At 37.9% G+C, this 24,516-nt stretch overlaps 5 protein-coding genes and 1 pseudogene across 12 annotated transcripts; 2 read left to right on the top strand and 4 right to left on the bottom strand.

Annotated features, from left to right (window-relative positions):
• Positions 1 to 123: 123 nt before the first annotated feature.
• AT1G50190 (Cysteine/Histidine-rich C1 domain family protein) lies at positions 124 to 2,694 on the top strand (the record flags this gene model as incomplete). The annotated part of the gene is made up of 3 exons (NM_103904.2): positions 124 to 745; positions 845 to 1,910; positions 2,523 to 2,694. 3 exons carry the CDS (start codon positions 124 to 126, stop codon positions 2,692 to 2,694), a joined length of 1,860 nt encoding a protein of 619 aa, NP_175438.2.
• A 1,092-nt stretch (positions 2,695 to 3,786) lies between these two features.
• AT1G50180 (NB-ARC domain-containing disease resistance protein) lies at positions 3,787 to 6,959 on the bottom strand (the record flags this gene model as incomplete). The annotated part of the gene is made up of 5 exons (NM_103903.2): positions 5,806 to 6,959; positions 5,582 to 5,728; positions 4,849 to 5,507; positions 4,552 to 4,767; positions 3,787 to 4,455 (listed from the first exon to the last, which is right to left on the bottom strand). Exons 1-5 carry the CDS (start codon positions 6,686 to 6,688, stop codon positions 3,787 to 3,789), a joined length of 2,574 nt encoding a protein of 857 aa, NP_175437.1. The 5' UTR covers positions 6,689 to 6,959.
• A 131-nt stretch (positions 6,960 to 7,090) lies between these two features.
• On the bottom strand, positions 7,091 to 8,925 carry SIRB (sirohydrochlorin ferrochelatase B). 3 transcript variants are annotated; one of them, NM_103902.4, is made up of 6 exons: positions 8,778 to 8,925; positions 8,441 to 8,682; positions 8,247 to 8,308; positions 7,957 to 8,067; positions 7,742 to 7,834; positions 7,091 to 7,519 (listed from the first exon to the last, which is right to left on the bottom strand). In NM_103902.4, exons 1-6 carry the CDS (start codon positions 8,834 to 8,836, stop codon positions 7,409 to 7,411), a joined length of 678 nt encoding a protein of 225 aa, NP_564562.1. In that variant the 5' UTR covers positions 8,837 to 8,925; the 3' UTR covers positions 7,091 to 7,408. The 3 variants fall into 3 exon arrangements, with proteins under 3 accessions (NP_564562.1, NP_001323380.1, NP_001323379.1); NM_001333424.1 differs by having other exon boundaries at positions 7,117 to 7,834; positions 8,778 to 8,915; NM_001333425.1 differs by having other exon boundaries at positions 7,143 to 7,519; positions 8,441 to 8,912.
• Positions 8,926 to 9,272: 347 nt separating this feature from the next.
• AT1G50160 (ribonuclease H superfamily polynucleotidyl transferase) lies at positions 9,273 to 9,494 on the bottom strand (the record flags this gene model as incomplete). The annotated part of the gene is made up of 1 exon (NM_103901.1): positions 9,273 to 9,494. The coding sequence occupies one exon, from the start codon at positions 9,492 to 9,494 to the stop codon at positions 9,273 to 9,275; it is 222 nt and encodes a 73-aa protein (NP_175435.1).
• Positions 9,495 to 11,740: 2,246 nt separating this feature from the next.
• On the top strand, positions 11,741 to 21,237 carry AT1G50140 (P-loop containing nucleoside triphosphate hydrolases superfamily protein). Of its 5 annotated transcripts, none has more exons than NM_001333421.1 (25): positions 11,741 to 11,893; positions 12,223 to 12,771; positions 12,861 to 12,985; positions 13,096 to 13,190; positions 13,281 to 13,505; positions 13,830 to 13,920; positions 14,202 to 14,253; positions 15,110 to 15,175; positions 16,165 to 16,316; positions 16,447 to 16,517; positions 16,976 to 17,170; positions 17,269 to 17,307; positions 17,702 to 17,809; positions 18,168 to 18,257; positions 18,352 to 18,427; positions 18,841 to 18,937; positions 19,021 to 19,090; positions 19,174 to 19,350; positions 19,444 to 19,566; positions 19,819 to 19,902; positions 20,036 to 20,220; positions 20,310 to 20,448; positions 20,542 to 20,601; positions 20,691 to 20,762; positions 20,895 to 21,196. In NM_001333421.1, the coding sequence occupies exons 2-25, from the start codon at positions 12,260 to 12,262 to the stop codon at positions 21,000 to 21,002; spliced, it is 3,012 nt and encodes a 1,003-aa protein (NP_001319186.1). In that variant the 5' UTR covers positions 11,741 to 11,893; positions 12,223 to 12,259; the 3' UTR covers positions 21,003 to 21,196. The 5 variants fall into 5 exon arrangements, with proteins under 5 accessions (NP_001319186.1, NP_001319187.1, NP_001321914.1 ...); NM_001333423.1 differs by lacking the exon at positions 11,741 to 11,893 and adding an exon at positions 11,949 to 11,978 and having other exon boundaries at positions 20,895 to 21,188; NM_001333422.1 differs by lacking the exon at positions 15,110 to 15,175 and having other exon boundaries at positions 11,748 to 11,893; positions 20,895 to 21,237.
• Positions 21,238 to 21,521: 284 nt separating this feature from the next.
• Positions 21,522 to 24,319, bottom strand: AT1G50130 (annotated as a pseudogene). The gene has a single exon.
• Between the last annotated feature and the right edge of the window lie 197 nt (positions 24,320 to 24,516).

Genomic DNA, 24,516 nt, shown 5'->3' with positions numbered 1-24,516 from the left:
AGATACGAGTTAGCTCCTGCCTTTATTATATAGCTGGCTGAAAAATAATCATTACAAAGTGGGTAAGGAAGTCTATCTCTATCTCTAAAGCAAGAGAATTCATAGTTGAGAGATTCTACAGCCATGGACGGAAGCAAAAGTAAGCCCTTGTGTCGTATGTCTGATCTAGCAAAGCCTCACAAACTTGGCCGACGATTTGATCCACCGCTCACCGTTTGCATCTCCTGCAAAGGCCAACAATACACTGGGAATAGGCGTGGGTACTATTACTATTGTGCTACTTGTGATTTGGAATTCCACAAAGGTTGTTACTTGTTTCCTCCAGAAATCAAACACCCTTTCCACCTCATCCACCCTCTCACCCTCACCTTCTTAGATCATAATCTTGTTAGCTCTGCGATCCCTGAAATTTGGTTTCTGTTAAGCACGGAATATCCATACAAGCATATGTTTGGAGATGAAGAAGAATGTGCTTCAGATGGGAATCATAAAAGATGCAACTCTTGTCGGAAAAAGATCACATACCGCGACCCAGACTATCCTTCGTTTTTTGATATAACATATTATCATTGTTCTATCTGCAATTTCAGTCTACACTCTTCTTGCGTAAAGGATTCACCACCTCATACTATTGAAAACCTAAAAAGCCATGAACACACTCTTACCCTCTTTCCTAGACTACTCCCTTTGCCCTGTGATGCTTGTGGTTTTTCACTTGACGCTCGCAATGATTCAGTTTACTCTTGTTTGCTTTGTAACTACATGGTACACAGAAGATGTATCTACTTACCTCGTGTCATTAAGATCACCCGTCACCAGCATTGACTCTCTCACACTTCCTCAGTTGCTGTTCCTTCTGGTGATGAGCTCTCTTGTGGTGTTTGTCGCAAACTCGTTGACGTCAACTACGGGCAATACGCTTGCAAAAAGGGATGCCACTATGCTGTCCATTCGAAATGTGCAACAAAGAATGAAGTGTGGGATGGTAAAGATCTTGATGGAGTGCCTGAGGAAGAAGAAGAAGAGATTGAGCCATTCGTGAGGATTGACGAAGAGACAATACAACATTTCAGTCATGACCATCACTATCTAAAGATTCATCATGGGAATGACAACCATGAAAACAAGTTTTGCCAAGCTTGCATCCTTCGGATAACAGTTTCGGATAGCTTCTATAGCTGTGTACAATGCGATTTTGTCATCCACGAAACATGTGCAGGCCTTCCTCGCATAAAACACCATCCACTACACAAACACCCGCTCACCCTCTACCATTTACACTATCCTCATCTCAACGAGGTCCAGTCTAAATACTATGACCTAGGTTTCTTCGCGTGTAGTGGTTGTAGCCGAGAATGTTGTGGTTTCATGTACAAGTGTTGTGAAAAGGATTGTGACTTTCAACTAGATGCAAGGTGTGCTTCGCTTCCTGATCCTATAATCCATGACTGCCATCCACATGATCACCCTCTCTTCTTCAATTTGACCGAAGGTGAATGCATGGTTTGTAAGATTACATCCGGATTAAGAAAGTACTTAGAATGTATTGAATGCAGGTCCTTTTCGTGTCTTACTTGTGCTACTATGCCTCTGGTGGCTCACTACAAGTACGATAAACATCCACTCACTCTTTGCTGTGGAGAAGAAAAGACAAAAGATCTCCAGTATTGGTGCGAGATTTGTGAATCAGAAATAGATGCACAAAAGTGGTTCTACACATGCAGCTATTGTTCTGTCACTCTTCATGTTACATGTTTACTGGGAGATAAGGTCTACATGAAGCCAAACCATATGATCAAGATGTACGAAGGTGCAAAAACAAGTATTGGTATTGTACCCAACAGTGGTAACTCTAGACCAATGTGTGATGGATGTAGAAGCCGTTGTGTGGACACTTTGGTAGTCAAGACGTCTGGGAAAAACTATTGTACTATCATGTGTTTCTTCGATATATATTATCCATGGTAGGACTTCTCCAATGGAAATATAGGCTGAAGCAGCGATGTAGTGTTGAATTTAAACTTCGGTTTTAAATTAAGAAAACACTTATGGTGGCTTCTAAGGAATTAGAGCTAAAACCATAATTTACATAGAACTTTGAATGAAACTAAGAGATTTTGCATGGCCAGTAGTATAGCCTCCAAGGATCTGATGGTAGTTACCTCTTGGAAGGAACTTCTACTCTTTTTCTACCATATGACTGCAAAATGTATCAATGTTCTTTTCTGAAGTTAAGAAAATCTCAGCTTCATTTTGATGCCTTGAATCAATAACTTTCTTCCCAAGTTACAATGCCCTCTTCCCATTTTTCGTTTCGGGAGTATTAAGGAAATTACTTAACAATCTCCTTTTTTCCGATAAGAACAATTTCTGTTTTGTTAATGGAAGAGTTGGAGTCCTTTTCTCTTGTATTTTCCTTTCTTCTTGGGTTAAGCCTCCTATAAATATGTTTTGCATCTAAGAACACAAGACATAAACAATTTTTCTTTCTACTTGCAAAAGATCTAGGGTTAAAATTTTAGCAAGATGAATTATGCTAGAGATGAACTAGACGGGGCTATGATCATATCAAAGACTCTAACAAAGAGTGACATTGTTGGTAATGTGGCATTACCAAAAGCGCAAGTGATGTCTGTCCTCACGAGGATGAATGGTGTCACAGATGAGGGTTTGGACAACGGTTTTGAAGTGTAAGTCCACGACATAATGGAAGACGATCTATACACAGTTACCCTGAAAAGAATTGACGACATGAAGTATTATTTCGGGACTGGTTGGAGTACTATGAAACATTCATTAGATCTCGTAGAAGGCGATGTTCTGAAACTCTATTGGGATCAGTTTGAAAACAAATTCATTGTTCTCAATTTTCAGCATAAGACTATGGGAATAATGATTCCTGTGTAGCTTGCTTACATCTATCTCCCTTTCCGCTTTCCTATATTTAGTCGCTTTAGTTACTTATGATTTCGATTTCATATTCTAGTTTAAGTGTTCGTTTTTTCTTCTTTCTATTGCCCTAATTTTTATTGTAGTGTTTATTTTATCTAATTTAGTTGGAATGCCTTGAATTTCAAGAAAGCATGCATACATGTTTGTTTTTTCTTACTTGCGTCGTCTCTTACTATTCCAATAACTAAAAGTAGCAGAACCAAGTAAAATATATCATAATCTCAAAGACGACGCAAATACTCGTCGGATAAGAAAAACAGAAAGTGTCAATTAGAGAAAAACTATCAAAAGTCAAAAGCTTTTGTATCATCTTCTCCCAAGAGTATAAAACCGTTATTAAGATTGACACCTTTCTTCGTTGATCACATGCTACGAGCAATCATGAAAGCACTGGTATTGGTCTGAGAAGGAAACTAAATGTGACTGATCGGGTGGTTCTACACATGTGACGACTCTTGTGTAGGGAATTACAATTACCATAAGTATTCATTCCTTGGGTGCATTTGATGCGTGCGTTAGGTATGACGTCTATACATGAAACATACCAATACCAGTACACTTACTTTATGGGAAGGAATGTTGAATTCAATGATTTGAGGTCTTGAGACATAGAAGAAACTTGTGGTTGTTCAATGGATAGTACTTTTTGATTCGGATAGGGCAGAGGAAAGGTTTTGCTTATAACCTAATGGTTTCCATTTTACTTGAGAGAATTTAAAATTGAAACAAAGAACGTCTTATTTAGGAGACTACACCGATATCAAACTTTTATGTTTTTAACCTGAAAGGGGAAAATCTTTAACAAGATCATATACACCTGTAACACCCAAATTCTTAAAGTTCACAGTTCTCAAAAACAACACAAGGCACATGTTGAACCTTGTAGAAATCTTCACCACCAGAGATTAGCTTGTCCTTAAATGCCTTTGTCCTGTTCCCAATCTCTACTTCTTGTAGATTTTTTAGGAATCTCGTTCCTTCAGGAACTGACTTCAGTTTGTTACAACACTTTAGCTCCACGGTGACAAGACGCATCATGGCACCGTCTTCTACAGTCCACTCCTCTAGATTCTCTAGATTCTTGGAACAACAAAGCTTACTACCTACAAATGATCCTTCAAACAGTTGGAGAATCTTCAAGTTTGGAAGCTTCTCGAGAACCATAAACGGGTCATCCACTAATCCGCATTGCCACAAACGTAGAGCACCAAGATCAGAGGAGAAACTCTGTTCTCCTGGGAGTTTTTCTAGTTTAAGGAACAGTTCCAGTTCACAGAGATTAGTAAATGCAGAGACCAACTGTGTTACATCTACTGGTGGAAGCATAGGTTCGCATGGAACGTTTATTGTCAAGCCACGGAGACGTTTCAAGACTTTACTTAGTGAAGACACCACCACGAAGTCTGTGTTCTGCGAAGAAAGATTGATAGACAATCTTCTAAGACTTGTCATTGCTAAAAGATCCCTTGGATTGCACTTTCCAACAGGAAAATCCCAGAGTTGCTGCAAGTTTCTTAGAGTACTCAAGTCCAGCTTTGTTTTGGGATCAAGATCTGAAGGCATACACAAATGTCTCAGCCGATGCAGCTTCCATTACACGTTTGGAATATACAGTTGCCCTTTCACGAACAAGTCTAGAGTAATCATCAACTTTAAGTTTCCAATAGATGATGTAAGTTCCTTCACGTTTGTCAATCTCACGCTCAGGTTCCTCAAATGGATGAGATCTCCTACATCGTCTGGCAACTTCCCTCCCTCGATTTGAGCTCCCTCAAGATCTAGAACTCGAAGAAGTTTCATCTTTCTGAAGGAAACCTTACCCAAAAGTGCCCATGAACTTCCTTGATTCTTTATAATTCACACAAGAGATCTAGATCGAGGATTTATGTAGTTCACCTGCGACAGACTCTTGATATGGTGCTCCTCTGCTCCACCATGTAGTTGGACAGAAATTCTACGAGATGTATTGGTCGAAAGAGATATAAAAGCCTCAGCTTCATCTTGATCCCTTGAATCAATAACTTGCACAAAGCTTTCTTGCTTTGCCTTCTGTAAACACACCTCCCTCATGAGGTCATGCATACGGCATGTCATGACTTCCGAAGTTACAATGTCCCTCCTCCCAACCATAACCATGCTTCTCTTTACTAATTCCTCAAGATAATCTTGCCCGACATCTTCCACTGTCGTGCCAGCCTCTGTGTGTTTTACAGGCATAACCATTCCCTCTGCGATGCAATAACTAACTAGTGTTCCCACATGAACCTCATAGTCTTCAGGATAATGAGCAAAGTAGAGGAAACATTGCTTTACATGGGGAGGCAAGTACTCGTAACTCAAGCACAAAACATCTGCAACTAGCATGTTCTTACTTCCATTGCTACTACCTCCATTTGAAACATATGATTTGATGTTCTCGCATACTCTTTGCCACTCGTTCCATGTACTTTTCGTTGCCAGAAGTCCTCCAAGAACTGTTATAGCTAGAGGTAAACCTCCACACCTTACAACTATCTGCTTCCCAATCTCCTCCATTTTCTTGACCAACATTGGCTCTGCATATCAGGTGAATAAGTGTGTGAAGTATGATAGTATATATGCTGCAGAAAGAATAGAGCCAAATGATTACCTATATTTTCTCTTCCAGATAATGAAATTTTCTCCAACAGCTCCCAACTCTCTTCACATGTTAGCAATTGTGGCTCATGAAGCACACCCCTGGGATCAGCATATAAAGCGACTTCCTTGTTCCGAGTAGTGAGGATTATTTCGCTTCCTACAGTAGATACTACTAGCCTATAAAAATGACAAGGATTATAGAACATTAGTTGTATCTTAACACTACTAGTTTACCTGTTTCATGTGGAAAGACGTGTTTCAGACAATCCCAAGCATCTTTGCCCCAGATATCATCAAGCACAATGAGGCATTTATTCCTTTTCAAGAACCGATGCAACTCCTCTCCAAGTTGTTCATCCCTCAAGCTGAGTATTCTCTGATTTTCATCCTTGTAGCTGAGATTCAGAAAAATGTCTTGCCAAACATGTCTCCGTCTACAGTCTTGAGAAACATATACCCAAGCAAATCTATCGAAATGACGCCTCACTTTATGGTGATGGAAAATCTGTTTGGCTAAAGTTGTTTTCCCCAAACCACCCATTCCGCAGATGGACGTGACTCTTAGTTTCTCACCTCCGGAAACTAAATCATTCACCAACTTCTCTAGACTCTGCTCTAACCCAACAAGATTATGCTCAACAACATATGGAAACGATTGCCTCTGTTCTCTTAGACTATCAGACAAACTCAAACCTTCTCTGCCCATAGATTCTTTTATACCAAAATCTAGCATGCTTGCTGCTATCTTAGAAAGCCTGGAGGTGATCTCTCTAATCTCTGAGCCAACACTATGAAGTGAAACCGCTTCGTTCAAGATGCAAGCAAGCCTCCTAAGCACCCTTTTCATCCCTTTTTGTTTCCTTGATTCTGCTTTGAGGAAAAATGCCTCGAGGATATCCTCTGCATCATAAGAAGCTTCTCTAATGCCTGCAACCCAGTTACGCACTCTCTCGCTTTCATGCTGCTTCTCATCTGCATCTTTCAAAAAGCAATTCAAACGCTTCAATTCGTCTTGCAGCTGCTTCACTTGGTCACCTATACCAAATAAGAACAACGGTTCTTCCAAGAGCAACTGTCCTAGCTTCTGCACTGTAACAGAAACAATAGCCTCTGCCATTTCGTGTTCTAGTGACTCTCCCAAATCTCTACCTCCTACACTAGAAAAGAGTCAACTACGCACTACCTTCATGAAACATGACTCCAAGTCAACGCAATCATAACACTCTTTGTCCCTTTCTGAATTATTCAACTCTCAGCATCATGTGAACATAATTAGATGGTACAGCTACCAAACGACTTCTTGAAATGCTCTTTTGTGCTGGTCCATGAAATACCACATCCACATATTCATTCATCAGAATTTGGTGGGAGACATTCAAAAGTCTTTGCTATCTCCTACAACCACACGTTTTCCCTCTTATCTTTACCTGCAGAAGTTACAATAAGGAAAAATGGTCTCTGCCTTGTGGTTCAACAAATGCAATGCACGAAACCCAATAAGAAAAGAAAAAGGAGGCCAGAAAAAGCATCGAGAGAAACTTCTATTTTTTTTATAACCATGAAACATTGCTGATATACGATACATCAAATTTCAATTTCTTAATTTGTTGATAAGAGGGAGAGACAACATTTAACAGACAGCTTTTATTATATTATCGTAGTCTTTCAAATTGGTCTGCAATAAGAAGAAAAGAACATAAATCTCAAAACTCCCTTGTTGAAACATAGGACGCGTACTAAATGATGAGTATGAACAATATACTATGCCTCCTTTTTTTCCCGCATCCGAAGGTTAGAGAAGATGAGCAGATATACAAAAACGTTCTTACATGTACACCTAAGAACTATTGTAGAGCTTGCACTTATTTGTTCCAGCACAAACAAGACACTCGTCAGCATCACCTTCAACATGGCTCAAGCAATGTTGGATTCTGTCATTTACAACGTCCTGCAGAAAGAAATATTAGTAGATTACTGAAAGATCAAGAGCCAAAAGAAGAACAGATCTCTTGTGAAGATTAAACAGCAGAAGATCCCTAATGCATGAGGATGCTCTCATTGGAAGTTCAAGGGAAAAAAGTGGCATTCACTAATGCATGAGGATGCTCTCACATCCCTTAGGTTTAAAGTGCTCGCTCGTTTTGGGGGGAAAATATGCTTTATAACTTACCAGGAGGAGATTATGGGGGCCGAGAGGTGCAGTTATGAGGTATGAGATGCCAGAGAACTCCTTTGCAGCATCAGCCGTCAACGAGGGAATGTCCTGAATCAAATAAGGGTCATGATCTCACTAGGCCATTAATGTACATCCTCCAATAATCCCATAAATAAGAAAAGCTAGAAGCTTCAAGAAAACAAAACAAATTGAGATGAACAAAGCCATACCGTATGCCAATGTCTTCCAGGAAATAGAAAAAACGGGCTCACAACTACACGTTTCGCCCCTTGTTGTACACACAAACTGAATGCATCTTTTATAGATGGCTCAGCCAATTCCTGATGTAAAGTGTAAAAATCAGCAAACAGCAAGCAGAGCTTGAAAGTCATCTAATTTCCTGATATAGAACATATTAAGCTAAATGCAAAAGATGACCAAGAAACGGAAATCAGACTGTATCAAACTCATGGGTATGGTTCTCACTATGCATAAAGGTGAGAACATTAGAAAGAGTTACCATATGAGCAGGCTCTACAATTGGGTAACCAGTTTTTTCTTTGAACATTTTCACAAACTCCTCTGAAATACAGAAACAACAACACAATTACATAAACTCGCACAAGGTAAAGCCGTAAAGGAAGTATACTATACAATAAAGTAAGGACAACAAAGAAAATGAAGAAGGAGAAGGAAGAGAAACAAAGCTATTACCAAGCATAAGATTGGATTCACGGCGACGAGAACCGTGATCAACAATTATAATCCCATCAGCATCACCAATCCCATTTTTGACCAACCCTTCGCTCTCCCCAAAACATGGTGATCCTCTTCTCCTCCTTCCTCGTTGGAGTTGAAATTTCTCAACTTTAAAGGAAACTGGTAATGCCCATGAGCGATTTGTTCGTGTAATTTGACAAGAAGAAGGTGAAACACGATTATTCGCTCTGAGATTACTACAAAAACAAATCGACAAAAAAAAAATCATTCAGAAGAAAGCAACACAACAGAAGAAAGCGATAGAAGGGGTATAGAGGAAAGGAAGATGAACCTTTGGGAGGCGAGGCCTCCGTAAGAGAGGTTCACTAAGAACTGCGACTGAGTCGTCATCTTCGCCGCCAATTGACTGTTAATTTTTTTTTTTTTTTGCCGGCATTGACTGTTAAATTAATTTGTCGGAACGGACTCGATCCCGAAAAATTGAAATCGGGAGAGTGAAGAAAAACATTCATTAATATCTCACCGAACCGGTCGGTCGGACCAGTCAACCCGGGACCCGATTATTATTTCAGGCCGGCTTTGTTTGTTTTTTTAAAATTAAAAGGGGCTTTATCATTAATGGGCCATCCCACAATTGGGCTTTTGACCGAGAACATACAACCAAATAACACGTACAAAAGAACCACTCCTTTTTACATGATGGAGAACACAATAATGTGATAAAATTATGACAGTTCACTGCATGTGACTCTAGTGTGTGACCTCTTAGATGTTTGGATTAAAACCAGAGATTTTTTTTTTTATCGACTTTTTTCAATTAATCAAGTCAAGAGTGATTACAATGTAAGGCTGATACAATGAAAGGTGGAACATAATAGTGATATTGAAACGAACAATTATCTGGTAGCCGATGTTTTGCAAGAAGATCCGCTGGTCCATTGTTTGTTCTTGACACCCATGTGACATCTGCTGCCTCAAATCGTTGTCGCCATTTCATAGCGTCTCTTGTCCAGTTGCAGCAGCCAAAGTTGATCTTTTTGTTGTTCATTAGCTCTACGACTGTAAAAATTAAAATTAAAACCAGAGATTTCTCTCAAAATATCCATTGAAATTCAAATAGAGGATGAAGCCTGAAAATGTCCAATTTTCTTATTAAACAACTAAATGGCTCACTAATTTTTCTATATGTTAATTTAGTTCCAAATATTTAGTACCAAAAATGATGCTACTGATAAAAATAGTTAGAAGTTTTATTTTAAAATAGTACTATGTGAGAATCCGTTCTAGACAATAAATTTATCACTTTAATTTTATAAATAGTTTGATTTGTATAAATATTATATAGTGGTTGTACTTTGTTTCATAATATGTTTTAAACATATCTTGGGATATTATAATTGATTTGTTATTTGAGTGGCCAATCTTTCAATTGTTAGTCCAATGGTGCAAATAGTTGTCTCAAACTAAGAAGTTGAAAGAGTTGAAAAATCATTCATATCATTTTTTACCATTGAGATGAATAAGTTGGAAAAATCATTCAACCAAAATTTTTGGAAAATAAACTAATTACAAAGGAAATTTGTTCAACTTAATTATCTACTATTTCGTAGAGGAATGAGTTGAATAATGTTCAATTTTTTTATTATTCAATTCAAAATTTTCCTATCGTTACAACCCTTTGCAGTTGAAGTGTGTAATTGTTACTCAAACCAGACACAAGTATCTACCATATATCTTGCCTGAGTAGATCTTTGTTGATGACTAGGTTCAATTTTGAATGTCACATTTTATTATGTTATGCCCAATCCAAATTTCTCATAAAGATAAAACAAAGTTTAGATTCTCAGATTACAAGAGAGAGATAAAATAAAATTTGTAAGTTTAAACCAAAACTTAATGAAATCTTTAAATTTTCTAATACCAAAAACACATGTAAACTAACCATTGAGACAAATATATATACCCTTGTAGGTTTGACAACAATTCTTCGCGAGTTCGAGATCTCTGCGAGTGATACCGCTTGGTCGATCCATAAAGTTATTGAGAACCAAATCATCATCTAGTTTGATGAAATCTTCCACTTGTTAGTGACATTCATTGTATTAGGATCAAGCCAAACTAAACCAAATTCTAAAATTTGATGTCCCTCGAACTCCAACAGAATGAAAGTAATCTGGTTTATGCTCATTGTTTTAGATCTAAGCACAAATAGCAACAAACCCAAAAGTAATGAAGGCCAGAGGTGAGTTTATTAATAATGTTTTGTATTATTAAAATTAAACTCTTCAATTTGCGAAAAAATCTATAATACAACATGACAAATTTAAATATTGAAAATCAACTTAAAATTTGTTATTATCTATATGCATATTTCACTAAAGTTAAATCTAAGATAATAGATTTACGGTAATTGTGAACGTGATTTAGCAGTTATACAACATCCAAATAGATTAGGTGAATAAAAGAAGTAAGTACAATTGTAAATTGAAGTTTCACTTTTAAATAATTTGATAAATTAGTGATTACTATGAATTAATAAATTTTTCGGTCTCAAGTTGTCGAGTGTAATATTTAACATAAAATAATAATTTGTTTGAAAATTCTATGTAACTATATGGTCCATCAGTATCATAAATTAATAATTGTATAAACTTATCAATATATATTATTAATTTATAGAAGTTTTACTTTTATTTGACGAAATTCATTTGATTTTGGTCTTTTGAAATAAAATATAGGAAATCGTGAAAGAGACAATCCAGCTTAGTTGTATTGAATTTGCGATGAGTTGATTTCTCGTCATTGGTAATCTTTTACTATTTTAGTATTTTTACGGTTTTAGATGGATTAAAACTTTAATCACTTTATTATTATCGTGAGATTTCATATTTTGTAAAACATGATAATGATTATTTTTAGTTTTACATTTATAAAACTATGTAATCTCTATAAATATTAAATACATTACATAAATTTTAATCAGTTAATCTGTAGTCGAATCCAGAGTTAATGACCCAATAAGTAGTCCGTTTCAGTGTCCATATCATGTTTAAAACCATTACAGAAACTAACTGCTAAGCTAGCATTACATCTTGTTTCAGCTAGCAACATTACATCAAGTAACCATTACAGAAACCATACAATAGTAGTGGTAGTAACTCTTAGCAAAAAAAGATGGTTTACATAGGCTGCTGACCCAAAATAAGATTTGGTAGGCTTAAAGGTCGTGCCTAGATTTTTAATGGGCCCATTTGAAAGTGAAAACAAGATGGGCTAAAAGGTAAGACGCCAAAGCCTAGAGTTCGAAACCTACGACAATCGGTCTCTCTCTCTCTCTCGCGAGTCGCGAGTCGCGAGTTTCTCTCATCTTCTTCTTCCTCCAAGTCTGAACATATTAACATGGAATGAGCAAAACTAATATTGTCCGTATCTGTTAGCTTAAATTAGGTAACGAATCACGAGAATACCTAGAAATTCTTTCTTAATTTTACTTGAATTAGGTGTTTTCATGGAGATTCATTATGCAGCTAAGGTTCATTTTTTGTCATTGATAAACACAGATTTCTGAAATTGGGACTTTTTGGGAAATGGTTTCCTGAAACTGTGACAGCTAGTTCTAGAATCCATGTTGTTCTAGATTGTTGTTGTTTCTTCTTGAGTTTACTCTAGAGCTTCTAGAATCCATCTAGGCATTGGTTTTGGTATTTGTCTTATGCCGTGTATTCTTTCTTTTTTTCTAGATTGTTTTTAATTAAAGAATCTTTTTTGGTTTGCAGTGATCTTGGACGTTGGAACTGAGGAAAGAAACTTGCAATGTATACAAGGACAATAAGAAGGAACCAGAGATGGGGTTTTGTATTGCAGCAAGACAAATGCTTAGTTAGGCCAGTGATTCGTGACCACACCGGTTCCCAATCTTATAGATCCACCACAAGTATACTAACAGATCATTTGAGAAGAAACCATCATTCTCATGGTGCTATTGCCTCTAGAGATTATTTAAGTTATTCTTGGAATAGCCAATTGCGTCGGTTTAGTTCTGAAGGTGATGGAAATAATGCTAGTGAGGACAGCCGTTTCCCTCTGAATAAAGACAAGATGGGAAAAGAGAAGAGCACGGTCGGTGTTGAGCATTTTGATTCTCACGCTCAACTTGGAGTACAAGACCAAATAGAATGGCTCAACAATGAGAAGCGTGCAAGTGAAAGCAGAAAGGAGTCACCTTTTCTTAATAAACGAGAAAGATTGAAGAATGAGTTCTTGCGGAGAATTCAACCTTGGGAAACTATACAGCTCTCTTGGGAGTCTTTCCCTTACTACGTCCAGTAATAACCAAAGACTGTTCCCTTCTGTTATCGTGTTACTTTCTTCTAGTCATTTCCATTTTTTGCTGATATGTTCTGATTTGCTCCAGCGAACACACAAAAGATACTCTGGTGGAATGTGTTAGCTCACATATTAAGCAAAAAAGTATGACTTCCAAATATGGTGCTCGTTTAGATTCTTCAAGTGGGAGAATATTGCTCCAGAGTGTTCCAGGTTTTTTGTTGACTAGAATATGCATTGCATTGTTTTAATGTCGTTGTTTTTTTATATCAAACTATATAAGTGGTGAGGAAATAGAGTCTAATAATGATCTGATTATACAGGCACTGAGCTCTACCGAGAGAGGTTGGTGCGAGCACTTGCTCGAGATACACAAGTTCCCCTGTTGGTTCTTGACAGCAGCGTTCTTGCACCTTACGTGAGATTTTGATGTTTATTTGCTATGACATGCTACCATTTTTCTTTCTGTTTCATGAATGTTAGAGTGATATTTGTTGATTCTGATCAGGATTTTGCTGATGATTACAATGAAGAGTCTGAATCAGATGACGACATTGCAGAATCAGACCAGTGCACGTCACAGTCAGAAGCTGAAGAAGAAACCGATGGGGACAATGATGATACTAGTAGTAGTGAAACAAAAATAGAAGGAACTGACGACGAAGAAAGATATTTGGAGATTTCTAAGGAAGTCCTCAAGAAACTTGGGGCCGACATAGAGGATATCGAGAAGGTATGATTTTCTTATGTGAGGTTCATTAATTAATCTGCCATGATAATCTTTTTCCCTTTCCTATGGACAATGTGAATTTTGTAACCTTTGTTATATATATATATATATATATATTTTATTTTTTTTCCATTTTCTTATACTATTTATTTTGTATGAACTATTTTTTATCAAGAAATTACACATGATCTAAAAAGGATTCACAATGCATGCCATTTTGATGCTATTTCTTTTATCTACACGATGACTGCTGCATCACTGTTTTATTTCTAATTGATAGAATATGGAAATGCTGTATATTTGCTTATCTGCTCTACATTGTGGCAGAGAATGTCAGAACAACTATATGGCTCTAGTGAGGTGTCAGAAGCTGCAGCTGTTGATCAAGATGATAAAGCGAAGCGGCCTCTTAAGAAAGGTAGCCAATTCGTAACTTGTGCACTTTGCTATTTGCATCAAATGATGTCTGTTTAGCTGGTTGGATAGTATTGTATCAGTGTCACGGCTCGATGATATATCTTCATCGTTATAGAAGCTCTAGATGTTCTTTTTAATGTATCGATTTTCTCAATGGGCCTGGCATGTTTTAATAACTTTTCTTTGTATCTAGTTAAAAAAAAATATTATGTTGTCTTTCATAGACTTTTAACCTTTTCCTTTTTCATTTCTCCAATTTTTAATCTGCCCACATATTTGCAGGAGACCAAGTAAAGTATGTTGGGTCTCCTAAGAAGGACGAAGCAAAACATAGGTAATTTTACTGATTCACTTATGTGGGAATCTGTTTTTCCTTTATGTGTGCTTAAAGATTTTAAATGTTTTCCTGGAGATAGCTCTACGAGGATGAGATGGGGTTCATCAAAAGATTTTATCTAACACATGTTGGGGAATTAGCATAAATATGGCAGAAAAATAGATGTTTAGCTTTTGCATAATGTTGGAGAACCATAACTGATATGTCTTCATTTTCATGTGATCCCTTTCGTAGCATGATTTGTTTTAGTGCTTACGCCTCTTTCTAGCATGTTATATCATGAAAATTTGTTACTCTGGTGATCTAGGAACCTTTTGAGCTATAGGTTAGGCTTGTTGTTGTTCTTTCATGTGTTAACCATTGATTTTATTTGAATCCAAGGCGAGAAAAATTGGTAGTTAGCTTCATAAGTGCAGTATGTAATGTATTTACAGCTTTATAATTCCTGACTCATCCACCCCTAGGACTGAGCAAGGATTGTGCTCTGTACTCCATTTTTCATTTTTCAGTTAATTGTGGCTTCCTTGTTTCCTGCGTTAATATAATCTCTTCCATGTGCATGGTATTTAATTACTAAAAAGGGTTTTCAATTTAAATCTTCTGATCTAGTTTAGCTGTCTAAAACACGCATTGAGAGTCTACACTTGTTTATGAACTTTTATCGTAGTCTAGCAAGTCACACTGGACCTAAATATTTGGAATGAGACTTCGTATTGTAAACCTGGATATTATTACCAGTAGTTGGGAGTTGGTCACTGTCCCCATTTGTATCTATGCTAGAGAATTCTTCCAGCAATCAAACTGGAATTATGAATTCATCCTCATCCTGTATTGGCTTGTAAATGGATCACAGGGTCGTATTGGGGAAGATTTCCACATCTGATGGTCAAAAGAGTGCTTTTACCGTTATTCCTGGCAGGTGGGTTGGTAAGTCATCTAGTGTGAAAAATCGATAAATGTCTTGTTGTTTTTAAGTTTAATCTTTCGTCCCCCAAAGTTGTTTCCTTTTTAAAATTGCTTCAACTTCGAGGGGTTGGAAATACCATTGGCTGTCCATTGGGTGAACTGGATGCAGGATTGGCCTTCTTTTTCCTTTTTGAGTTCAAGACTTCAAGTCTCAAATTTCTTATATTTCTGACAGCTGATCAGAGATATTAGTACATATCTAGTTGATATTATTACAGAAGTAGTCTGTCTTTTAAAGTTTATCCTCCTTATCTCATAGTCTGGCTTTCCTTTAGAATTTTTTATCTTTTCGTTTGTTGATCTTGTCTGTTTCTATATGACTACGTGCTTTGTTATTTTAACTGTGAGTGGTGTAAGCTTGTGAAGAAGTTGACAACTGGTACTAGAACTATGCACTGTGAAAAACGTTTGAGGACTATGAAAGATGATCTTGTAAATTTCAGGCGCTTAAATATCTTCTATGATACGTTGGTCTGATATTATTTGAGTCGATGGCTGCTTGTTCTTCCTAGTGGTGTTGATAGTAATTTTCTCATAATTATGATTTTTCCAAGTGAGTTCGATCTGCCTTTCCAAATCATTGGGGATTAGGATTTGAATAGTTCAGATTTAGCATTGGATGTGAGGGAAATTTCTGTTAAAATCATTGCCTTCCGATGTGTTCGTTGGTTCCTCTCAGCATCATGGTTTTTTTAGAAATGATTCTTCCAATCACCGCTATCGTTTTGCTAATTGATGAATGGGATTTTGTTTGGTTGTGAATATCATCATCACATACTCTTTATTCATGATATTGGTATTTCTAATGACAGTATGCCATCTGTGGTTTTTGTAATTCGACTTGCCTGAAAATGGGGAATACCATTCTCTGTGCACCTTTTGCAACATATATCGAACTCGAAGAGTTCGGAGATTTTAACCGGAGTGTATACATACTTTCAGGCCATTGTCTAGTGGACAACGTGGAGAGGTATATGAGGTGATTGGGAACCGTGTTGCTGTCATATTCGAATACGGTGATGATAAAACATCAGAGGGAAGTGAGAAAAAGCCAGCAGAGCAGCCCCAGATGTTACCCATCCACTGGTTAGATGGTATAATTGCTTCATAATATTCCGATCGTTAATGTGTGATACTTATGAATCTAGAGAATTACTTGCTATGTATGAAGACGCTTGACATCATATTTAAATGTAGCTAAGTAATATCTATTTTATTACGCAGTGAAAGACCTGAAGTACGATTTGGATATGCAGGCAGTTGATGGCTACATTGCTATGGAAGCTTTAAATGAGGTATATTTGGAAGTTACACTGACTTTTCTTGTTGGCTTTACTCATTTGTTTGTTTCAGCTATAGATGTACATGTATATTTAAATTTCCATGTTTGAGAAGATGATGCTCCAGCAATAGCAAATGCTCATAACTTTTTATTTTAGTTTGAATTTATTAGTTAATTTAACTGTTAATATATCTATATACAACAAGACGTTGTGCTCTGTTTAGCCAGTAGCCTTATTTAACATTTTCCTATCTATGGGTCCTTTTCATTGGGTTTTACTTGGTATGCTGAAATGTGTGACCAAGTTCTAGCACCATAACATTGAAATTTTTACCAAATTTTTTTAAAGATCTTGAATGTTCTTTTATTCCTATACTGTGGATGCCTGCAATTCTGCCTCTATTTTTATTTCTGAAACGTATGTCTGGATTGTTATCTACACTTAGTCCTTTATTTTTTCTGTCTTTGTAGGTTTTGCAATCCATTCAACCACTTATAGTCTATTTTCCAGACTCGACGCAGTGGTTGTCTAGAGCTGTGCCTAAGACAAGACGAAAGGAATTTGTAGACAAAGTTAAGGAAATGTTTGATAAACTATCAGGTCCGATTGTTATGATCTGTGGGCAGAACAAGATAGAAACAGGCTCAAAAGAAAGAGAGAAATTCGTAAGCCTGTCATTATGTCTAACTCACTTGTCATTGGTTATTGTTCCGCCTTTGTTCCTGATTAGTGTGTTAAAAAAGTTATTTTTTCCTGAAAACAGACGATGGTACTCCCAAACCTTAGCCGAGTTGTGAAGCTGGTAAGATAAACATTAAAGATGCATTTTACTGATATATGTGACTTTTTTTTAAAAATCGTAAAGCACTTGTCTTTGCCTGAGGTGCGGACATTTTCTTCTTATCCCTTGGTCGTCCCTTGATGAAAACCGTCAAATGAGGACTTGCAAGTTATTCCACATCTTGAACACCCGTTTTTGCAACAAGTTAATTGCGCAGTAAATTAGTCACGTTTTTACATACTTTTTGCAACATGTGCAGGATTGTAAATATGGATTTGAACTTTCCATTCTCCTTGATATGACTCTTGCTTGGTTTCTCGATCTGTGTTTTAAAATGGCATTCCTTGCGATGTCATGCTCTTCTTGATACTATTAACTTAATAAAAAAGTTTCTTGTTGCCTTTGTATATTTCAGCCTCTTCCCTTGAAGGGCCTAACTGAGGGATTCACGGGAAGGGGAAAATCAGAGGAGAATGAGATATACAAGCTTTTCACTAATGTTATGCGCCTACATCCTCCGAAGGTATGCCTAATATCTTTGAGAAGTTTTCATCAAATTAACAATGAACTTATTCCTGTATGACTTTAAACAATGTCTGAGGAGCCGTAGATGTATTGTTATACCTAAGTGAGATACATAGACTAGTCTGATTATGTATGTCGCTTGGACAATATCTCTTCTCAAATTCTCTTTAAGAGGTACACATCCATCTGTGGTCCATGTATGCTTTTGCAAAGCTTCTATGTCACGTGCTATCCTACTTAGCAGAGGAGAAGCTACTTATATTAGTTGTTTCTTCGAGTATACATGCTAAAGGTAGGAGGCATATACCCATATTGCCAAAACAGTACTGATTCCTTCCTGTAAAATATTGATGTAGGAGGAGGATACCCTCAGATTATTCAAGAAACAACTAGGAGAAGATAGGAGAATTGTGATATCGCGGAGCAATATAAATGAGTTGCTAAAGGTATGTAGATCTAAATTATATGTCGAAGAGAAAAATTTAGTTGAACGTGTAATGTTTTCACTAATCGTTGCATCCTTAATGTACTCTTTCCCAGGCACTTGAAGAACATGAGTTATTGTGCACAGATTTATATCAAGTGAACACCGATGGGGTTATATTGACAAAGCAAAGTGCGTAACTCAGGATGAAAACACTTGTTTTTTTTTGTATTTATAGTTGCTGATTGAGAATGCAAGCACTTCTTTGCTCTGTACTGGCAATTCCTCTCTATCATGTACAATGGCAGTCGTTCCAATGCCTAGCTAGAATCGGGGTGTTAGGATACTAATGTGAAACATGTGAGAATAGGGGCTACCTATAAGTACACTTAGATCCAAATTCTCAAACATTTGATTGTTCACTTTTTCTTAAAGAAGTTTGGTAAATCTCTTGATTATATTTAGTTGAGAATGGATACAGTTCCTTGTGGTTGATGATTTTTTCCGCTGGTGCAAACATTTGACTTTTTCCCTTGCTTTTTGAGATGAAAATATATATGTGATGAAGAAGAGACCTCAGAAACTTGTGGCTTTTGTTTTTGCAGAAGCAGAGAAAGCTATTGGCTGGGCCAAAAATCACTATTTAGCTTCTTGTCCAGTCCCATTGGTTAAAGGAGGTCGCTTGTCTCTGCCTCGTGAAAGGTACATGTGATTGTGGCTTGTGGATCTGTAATTTTTATTTTATTTTTTAATCTTACTGCGTTTTTTTTTCCCCTTTTTTCAAGCCTTGAGATATCAATTGCGAGGTTAAGAAAATTAGAAGATAACTCCCTAAAGCCTTCGCAAAACTTGAAGGTTAATTTCCTGCCCTTGGATTCTGGTAAATGGATCTTGAATACTTTTGAGTAACTATGATGTTAATAGACAATGTATTGCAGAATATTGCAAAGGATGAGTACGAAAGAAATTTTGTCTCGGCTGTGGTTGCTCCTGGAGAAATTGGCGTCAAATTTGAAGATATTGGGGCTCTCGAAGACGTGAAAAAAGCATTAAATGAGCTGGTTATTCTTCCCATGAGAAGGCCAGAGCTTTTTGCCCGTGGAAATCTCTTGCGGGTATTGCTTTCTGTTTGGGACATATCGTTGTTTTCTTGGTCAGGTATTTCCGTTCAACTTGGCTGATATTCCTGATGACATGACCTTTTTCAGCCCTGTAAAGGAATATTGCTTTTTGGTCCTCCTGGAACGGGTAAGACGCTCCTAGCTAAGGCGCTTGCAACAGAAGCTGGGGCAAACTTCATTAGCATAACTGGCTCAACACTTACATCAAAGGTAACTGGATTATGTTGTATGACAGTGTTTTGTGTCTCCTTGTTGTATGTGTCTATTTGTATGCATGTTTTAATCAATCAAGAAGAATAGTTAACCTTAATAAATATGCTTCAGTCTTCACTGGCCTGTATTGATACACTTGTCTTAGCGAATATGTAATTTCTTAGCTTACACTTCTATAAATGATTTATGATACTCCCCATTATTATTCTGATCTGACTCTGTCTTGTCTTTATTCCTTGTTTGGCATAGTGGTTCGGAGATGCAGAGAAGCTCACTAAGGCTCTCTTTTCCTTTGCCACCAAGCTAGCACCTGTAATTATTTTTGTTGATGAGGTGAGAATTTTGTACCTAAAACTAAAATTCATTTCTTTATTATGTCCATAGTTCTATCTTAGTTATTGATGCTCTTAGTAAATATTTGATGATGGGTAAATGTGACTGAACGGGATTTTTGTTTGTTTGGTAGATCGACAGTCTGCTAGGTGCTCGTGGTGGCTCTTCCGAGCACGAAGCTACCAGAAGAATGAGAAATGAGTTCATGGCAGCTTGGGACGGGCTCAGGTCAAAAGACAGCCAAAGGATCCTCATTCTTGGTGCCACCAACCGTCCCTTTGATCTTGATGATGCTGTCATTCGTCGTCTACCAAGGCGGTAACACCTGATTTGACTTTTATTTACCTTTTTGAAAATTGCTAGTTTGTATTTCTAGTATTGGTAAACTGTGTACCTTTGAATTCTAGGATATATGTCGACTTACCAGATGCCGAAAACCGGTTAAAGATACTGAAAATATTTCTAACTCCTGAAAATCTGGAATCTGATTTCCAGTTCGAGAAACTTGCAAAGGAAACTGAAGGTTATTCCGGTAGCGATCTGAAGGTTGGTATTTGTTTTCTCATCCCTAGCTCATGACGGCACTTGTAAGTTCTTTATTTAATCTTTTTTGTTTCTTTTGTGGGCTTACATTTGCAGAATCTATGCATTGCTGCTGCGTACAGGCCTGTTCAAGAACTGTTACAAGAAGAACAAAAGGTACAGAATCCAGATTTTGCAGTGAAACATAGACTGCTCACTTACATAGCTTTTTTTGCTTGATGATTTTGCGTTGTTTGAATCTTTAGGGTGCAAGAGCAGAAGCATCTCCTGGTCTACGGTCGCTAAGTTTGGATGACTTCATTCAGTCTAAAGCTAAGGTAATTTAGTTGCATCAATGCCAGGAAACAAGATGTATCTTGATTTTGTTGCGTTTTGCATTGTCGATGATTGATATAAACCACAAAGATGTGATTATTGTTATCATATGTATGGGTGATGTGATTCTGCAGGTGAGCCCATCTGTGGCGTACGATGCGACTACGATGAATGAGCTGAGAAAATGGAACGAGCAATATGGTGAAGGAGGCAGCAGGACAAAGTCTCCTTTTGGCTTCTGATGAATTTTTTTTTGTTTTGGTAGATCAAAGTGTTTTCATCTGTCTTTTACTTTGTGATCATAGTGTAACTCTCAGTGCTATAGCCTTTTTAGTATCATTTTATTTGATGTAAACTATATATAATGGAACACGAAACACTGTACGACCACATACAAAATTCTTCACTATAACATAATGATTTCTTGTATTCATATAAATTCTCAGAGAGTGAGTGTTGAATTTGTCTCTATGTGGCACAAAATTGCAACATTAGTCACGTGAAAACAAAAACAAGCATCTGTTTAAAAGATTTCAAACGTACAATGTCAACACTCTTTAAGCAAGTGTTTCGCCATTATCATATATAACTTTCATGAAGATATGCAGAGAGATGATTCGGTGTGGGCACAGAACTATTAGATCGGAGGGGGCACACTTGTGCTGGAGCAGTAGAGAGTTCAAATTAGTTGACAATAAACAAAAAAAAGTATCCATGCTGCTTCTATTAGGAAGCAATTGTAATGAAATAACTAGCTTTTACCTGGTCACAAAGATGGCGGTTGGATTGCCCGGAGATGGAGGATTCTTCTTCAGCAGTGAAGCATGTGGACCAGCTTTTGAAACATCATCAGGGTCACTTGCAGAATATACTTCAACTCTTCAAGACCAAGTTGCCGCTTGATCAAGTCCATGTTACTCTTAAGGACTTCAATCTCTCCAAAAGGCAGCCTCAAATTTAGAGCCTGAATGCCAATAGATATTGCCTCCTTCTTCTTGAATTTAACGAAAGGCATGTAAATGTTTTCTGCTTGTCCATCCTTCTGTAATATCTCCTTTAGTTCTGCAATTATCTCTGCATCAGGGGCAAAACGATAGGTTTGCTGGTCAAATTTGCTTTGCAGGAACTTGAGGCAGTGAGCTCTCCATCAATCAAATTGCTCATTCACATATACTAGGCCTATTAACTTTCCCGCTGGCGCTGCTGTTACTTGAGCACCTTTCTTAGCAGCCTTCTTGGAACCTAAGAGCTTTCTCATTAAGACAATAGAATCTTGCAAATATTTGTTAGCACTCTTGAGAACCAAATCTGGCTCATTTGATGTAGGCCAGCCTGCTGTTACCACAGAACCTTCCTTCTTCAAAAGTTTCCTCCATACATATTCTGCAAACTGGGGACAGATTGGTTCAATGAGGCGTGTTTGCACATCCATGAAGTTCAGTATCAAGTCATGGTTCATATTTTCGTCACTGCCACAAGAGTTTCTATACTCATCTCGAGCAGCTTGTAAGTCGTAAACCCCATTCTTAAGTGCCTCCCTAAACAAACATTCTTTGTACGCTTTTTCAGTCAATCTGATAGCAATGTTAATGTCATTCTCAAACACTTTATCAGCATATGTAGATGGAGGCCCCGTTCTCAAAGAGGATTCAGCAGCCAGTTTTTCTTCCATCCATTCGAGCTGTTTCACCAGCCGCAAAATTGCAGCATTTGCAGTTTCAAATACAAAATTTGCATCGTCAACGCCATCACCAGCATCAGCCAAAGAAAACCTTGTAGCAGTGGCAGAGAATTCTTCGATAGCCTGGCGCAGGGTTCTGAAATTTCCAGTTGACTTTGACATTTTCTCAGAATTGAGCATAATGTGCCATTACATCTGATACCCCGTGGCCAGTTACGCTTCTCCATTAGTGCAGTGTGGTTATAGATGAAAAATGTCAAATGATTCTGAATAAGATCCTTTCCGGAAACTCGAAGATCTAGCGGGTACCAGTAGTCAAATTCCTGCTTCATCTTACTTAAAACAGCTGATGGAATATCAGTTGATTTTGGATACGGACCATCACAGAAGAGATACTCCCAAACTTCATCATTCATCTGCTGAGGACGGATCAAAGACTTGCTTCCTTTATACATGTCTCCGTCGTGAAAGATATGGGCAACTGTATAATAGGCCATATAAAGAGATGAATCAGATAAGGATTCCACAAGGAACCGTTCATTATCCCAAGGAATACGAGTTCCTAGACCAAAAGACCGTGAGCAAGCCCACTGAATGAGCCAGCTCAAAGTGTGCTCAAAGCCATGCCTTGTTTCCTCAGAGTAGAGATTCATTTTTGATAAGCATTCTTCAGCCATTTTCCGCCATTCTGATTCGCCGTACGTTGGTGACGATACCAGTACCTTTGTTGGTTAGAATCGTTGACATGGGCAGAGCATAGATGATCTCGTTCACTGACAGAGGAGACTTCAGAGGGAGTCCAATCAGATCATAACCGGTCAACTCGACCAAGCAAGATGGTTTCTTAGGGTTCTTTGAGAAGTTCTGGTAGGCACGGTTGAGTGCAGATCTCTCAGTAAGGATGAAGACATCAGTTTCACTGATTTCATAAGCTCCATATTTCCCATCAGGTAGTACCCAAGCGTTTGTTTGTCCATACATGGTCTCAGGCCTCAAAGTAGCTGCAGCCAAAAACACTCTTTTTCCTTCCAAAGGACTCAGTTTCAGAGGAAATGGCTTCACTACTTCCATCTTTATGAGAGTATACTCCTGAGGCTGAACACCTTCACCAGTAGCACGGTCGTGATCAGCACAAGGCTGGCGATCTAGAGGTGAGAATATTGTGTACCTACAGTCTTTGACAATCTTTCCCAGAGCTTTCAACTTCCTCATCTGCCACCTCACAAAGGCATCGAAAAAAGGATTAACATCAGTAGTCACAAATGACCGTCTCCAGTCACAGCCCAATCCATATGCCTTGAGATCTTCAACAGCCAAAGGGGGAAAGTAATACAACCATTCATCTGGATCCCGAAATCTTGCAATCTCACTGTCAGTAAGACCAAAACTGCGCATAATCTGCCACTGATAAACCTGTCCACCAGATTTCGCAGCCACCTTAGACTTCTTTCCCTTGAACTGACCCGTTAAAGCCGGTGTATCACTGCCCTCCTCGTGAACTTGAGGAGCTAGGTTATCTTGAGCAGGGAAGACAGGAGGGTCTCCAAACTGTAGGATCTCACGAGAAAGCTTATCCGCGGAAGCCTTAATAGGCATACCAGTACAGTGGAAACCAAAAGGAAGAAGCACATTGGCACCTCTTAGTCTATGGTAAGCAGAAGCAAAATCAACCTTGGAGAGTGAGAAAGCATGCCCAATGTGTAGATAACCATTCATATAGGGAAAAGGGAAAGTGGAGAAGAACTTTTCTCCTGGCTTTGGAAGATGATCACGAGATTCAGCCCTGAAAACATCCTCATCCTCCCACCACTTTCGAACTGCTACCTCAATCTCGAGAAGACGATCTCTTTTCGCAAAGCTATTGGATTCAGATGCCATTAGGTGACAGTACCTGCCCAGACCTAAACAAACAATCACCGTACGCGAGAGAGATAGGGAGAGAGAAGCTTAGTGCAAGGAGAGAAAAATGGAGCGCAGAGACGATAGGGTTTTTTTCTTTTTCTTTTCCCTCTCAATGTTGTATTAATATAGAACAAGTAAAGACATCTAGGGTTTTTTCCAATTTTCCAACTTTT

The sequence above is a fragment of the Arabidopsis thaliana genome, assembly GCF_000001735.4.
Source record: "Arabidopsis thaliana chromosome 1 sequence".
NCBI classification, from domain to species: Eukaryota; Viridiplantae; Streptophyta; class Magnoliopsida; order Brassicales; family Brassicaceae; genus Arabidopsis; species Arabidopsis thaliana.
This window is presented reverse-complemented; position numbering and strand designations above follow the sequence as displayed.

Excerpts from the sequence above, each read along its gene's own strand:
- SIRB (NM_103902.4), bottom strand. The coding sequence starts at position 8,836 with ATGACGACTCAGTCGCAGTTCTTAGTGAACCTCTCTTACGGAGGCCTC. Across the intron at positions 8,683-8,777 it reads GGAGGCCTCGCCTCCCAAAG|TAATCTCAGAGCGAATAATC; the intron begins GTTCATCTTCCT and ends TTGTTTTTGTAG. Across the intron at positions 8,309-8,440 it reads TGAATCCAATCTTATGCTTG|AGGAGTTTGTGAAAATGTTC; the intron begins GTAATAGCTTTG and ends TCTGTATTTCAG.
- AT1G50140 (NM_001333421.1), top strand. The coding sequence starts at position 12,260 with ATGTATACAAGGACAATAAGAAGGAACCAGAGATGGGGTTTTGTATTG. Across the intron at positions 18,938-19,020 it reads TTGTCTCTGCCTCGTGAAAG|CCTTGAGATATCAATTGCGA; the intron begins GTACATGTGATT and ends CCTTTTTTCAAG. Across the intron at positions 20,221-20,309 it reads ATTCGTCGTCTACCAAGGCG|GATATATGTCGACTTACCAG; the intron begins GTAACACCTGAT and ends TTTGAATTCTAG.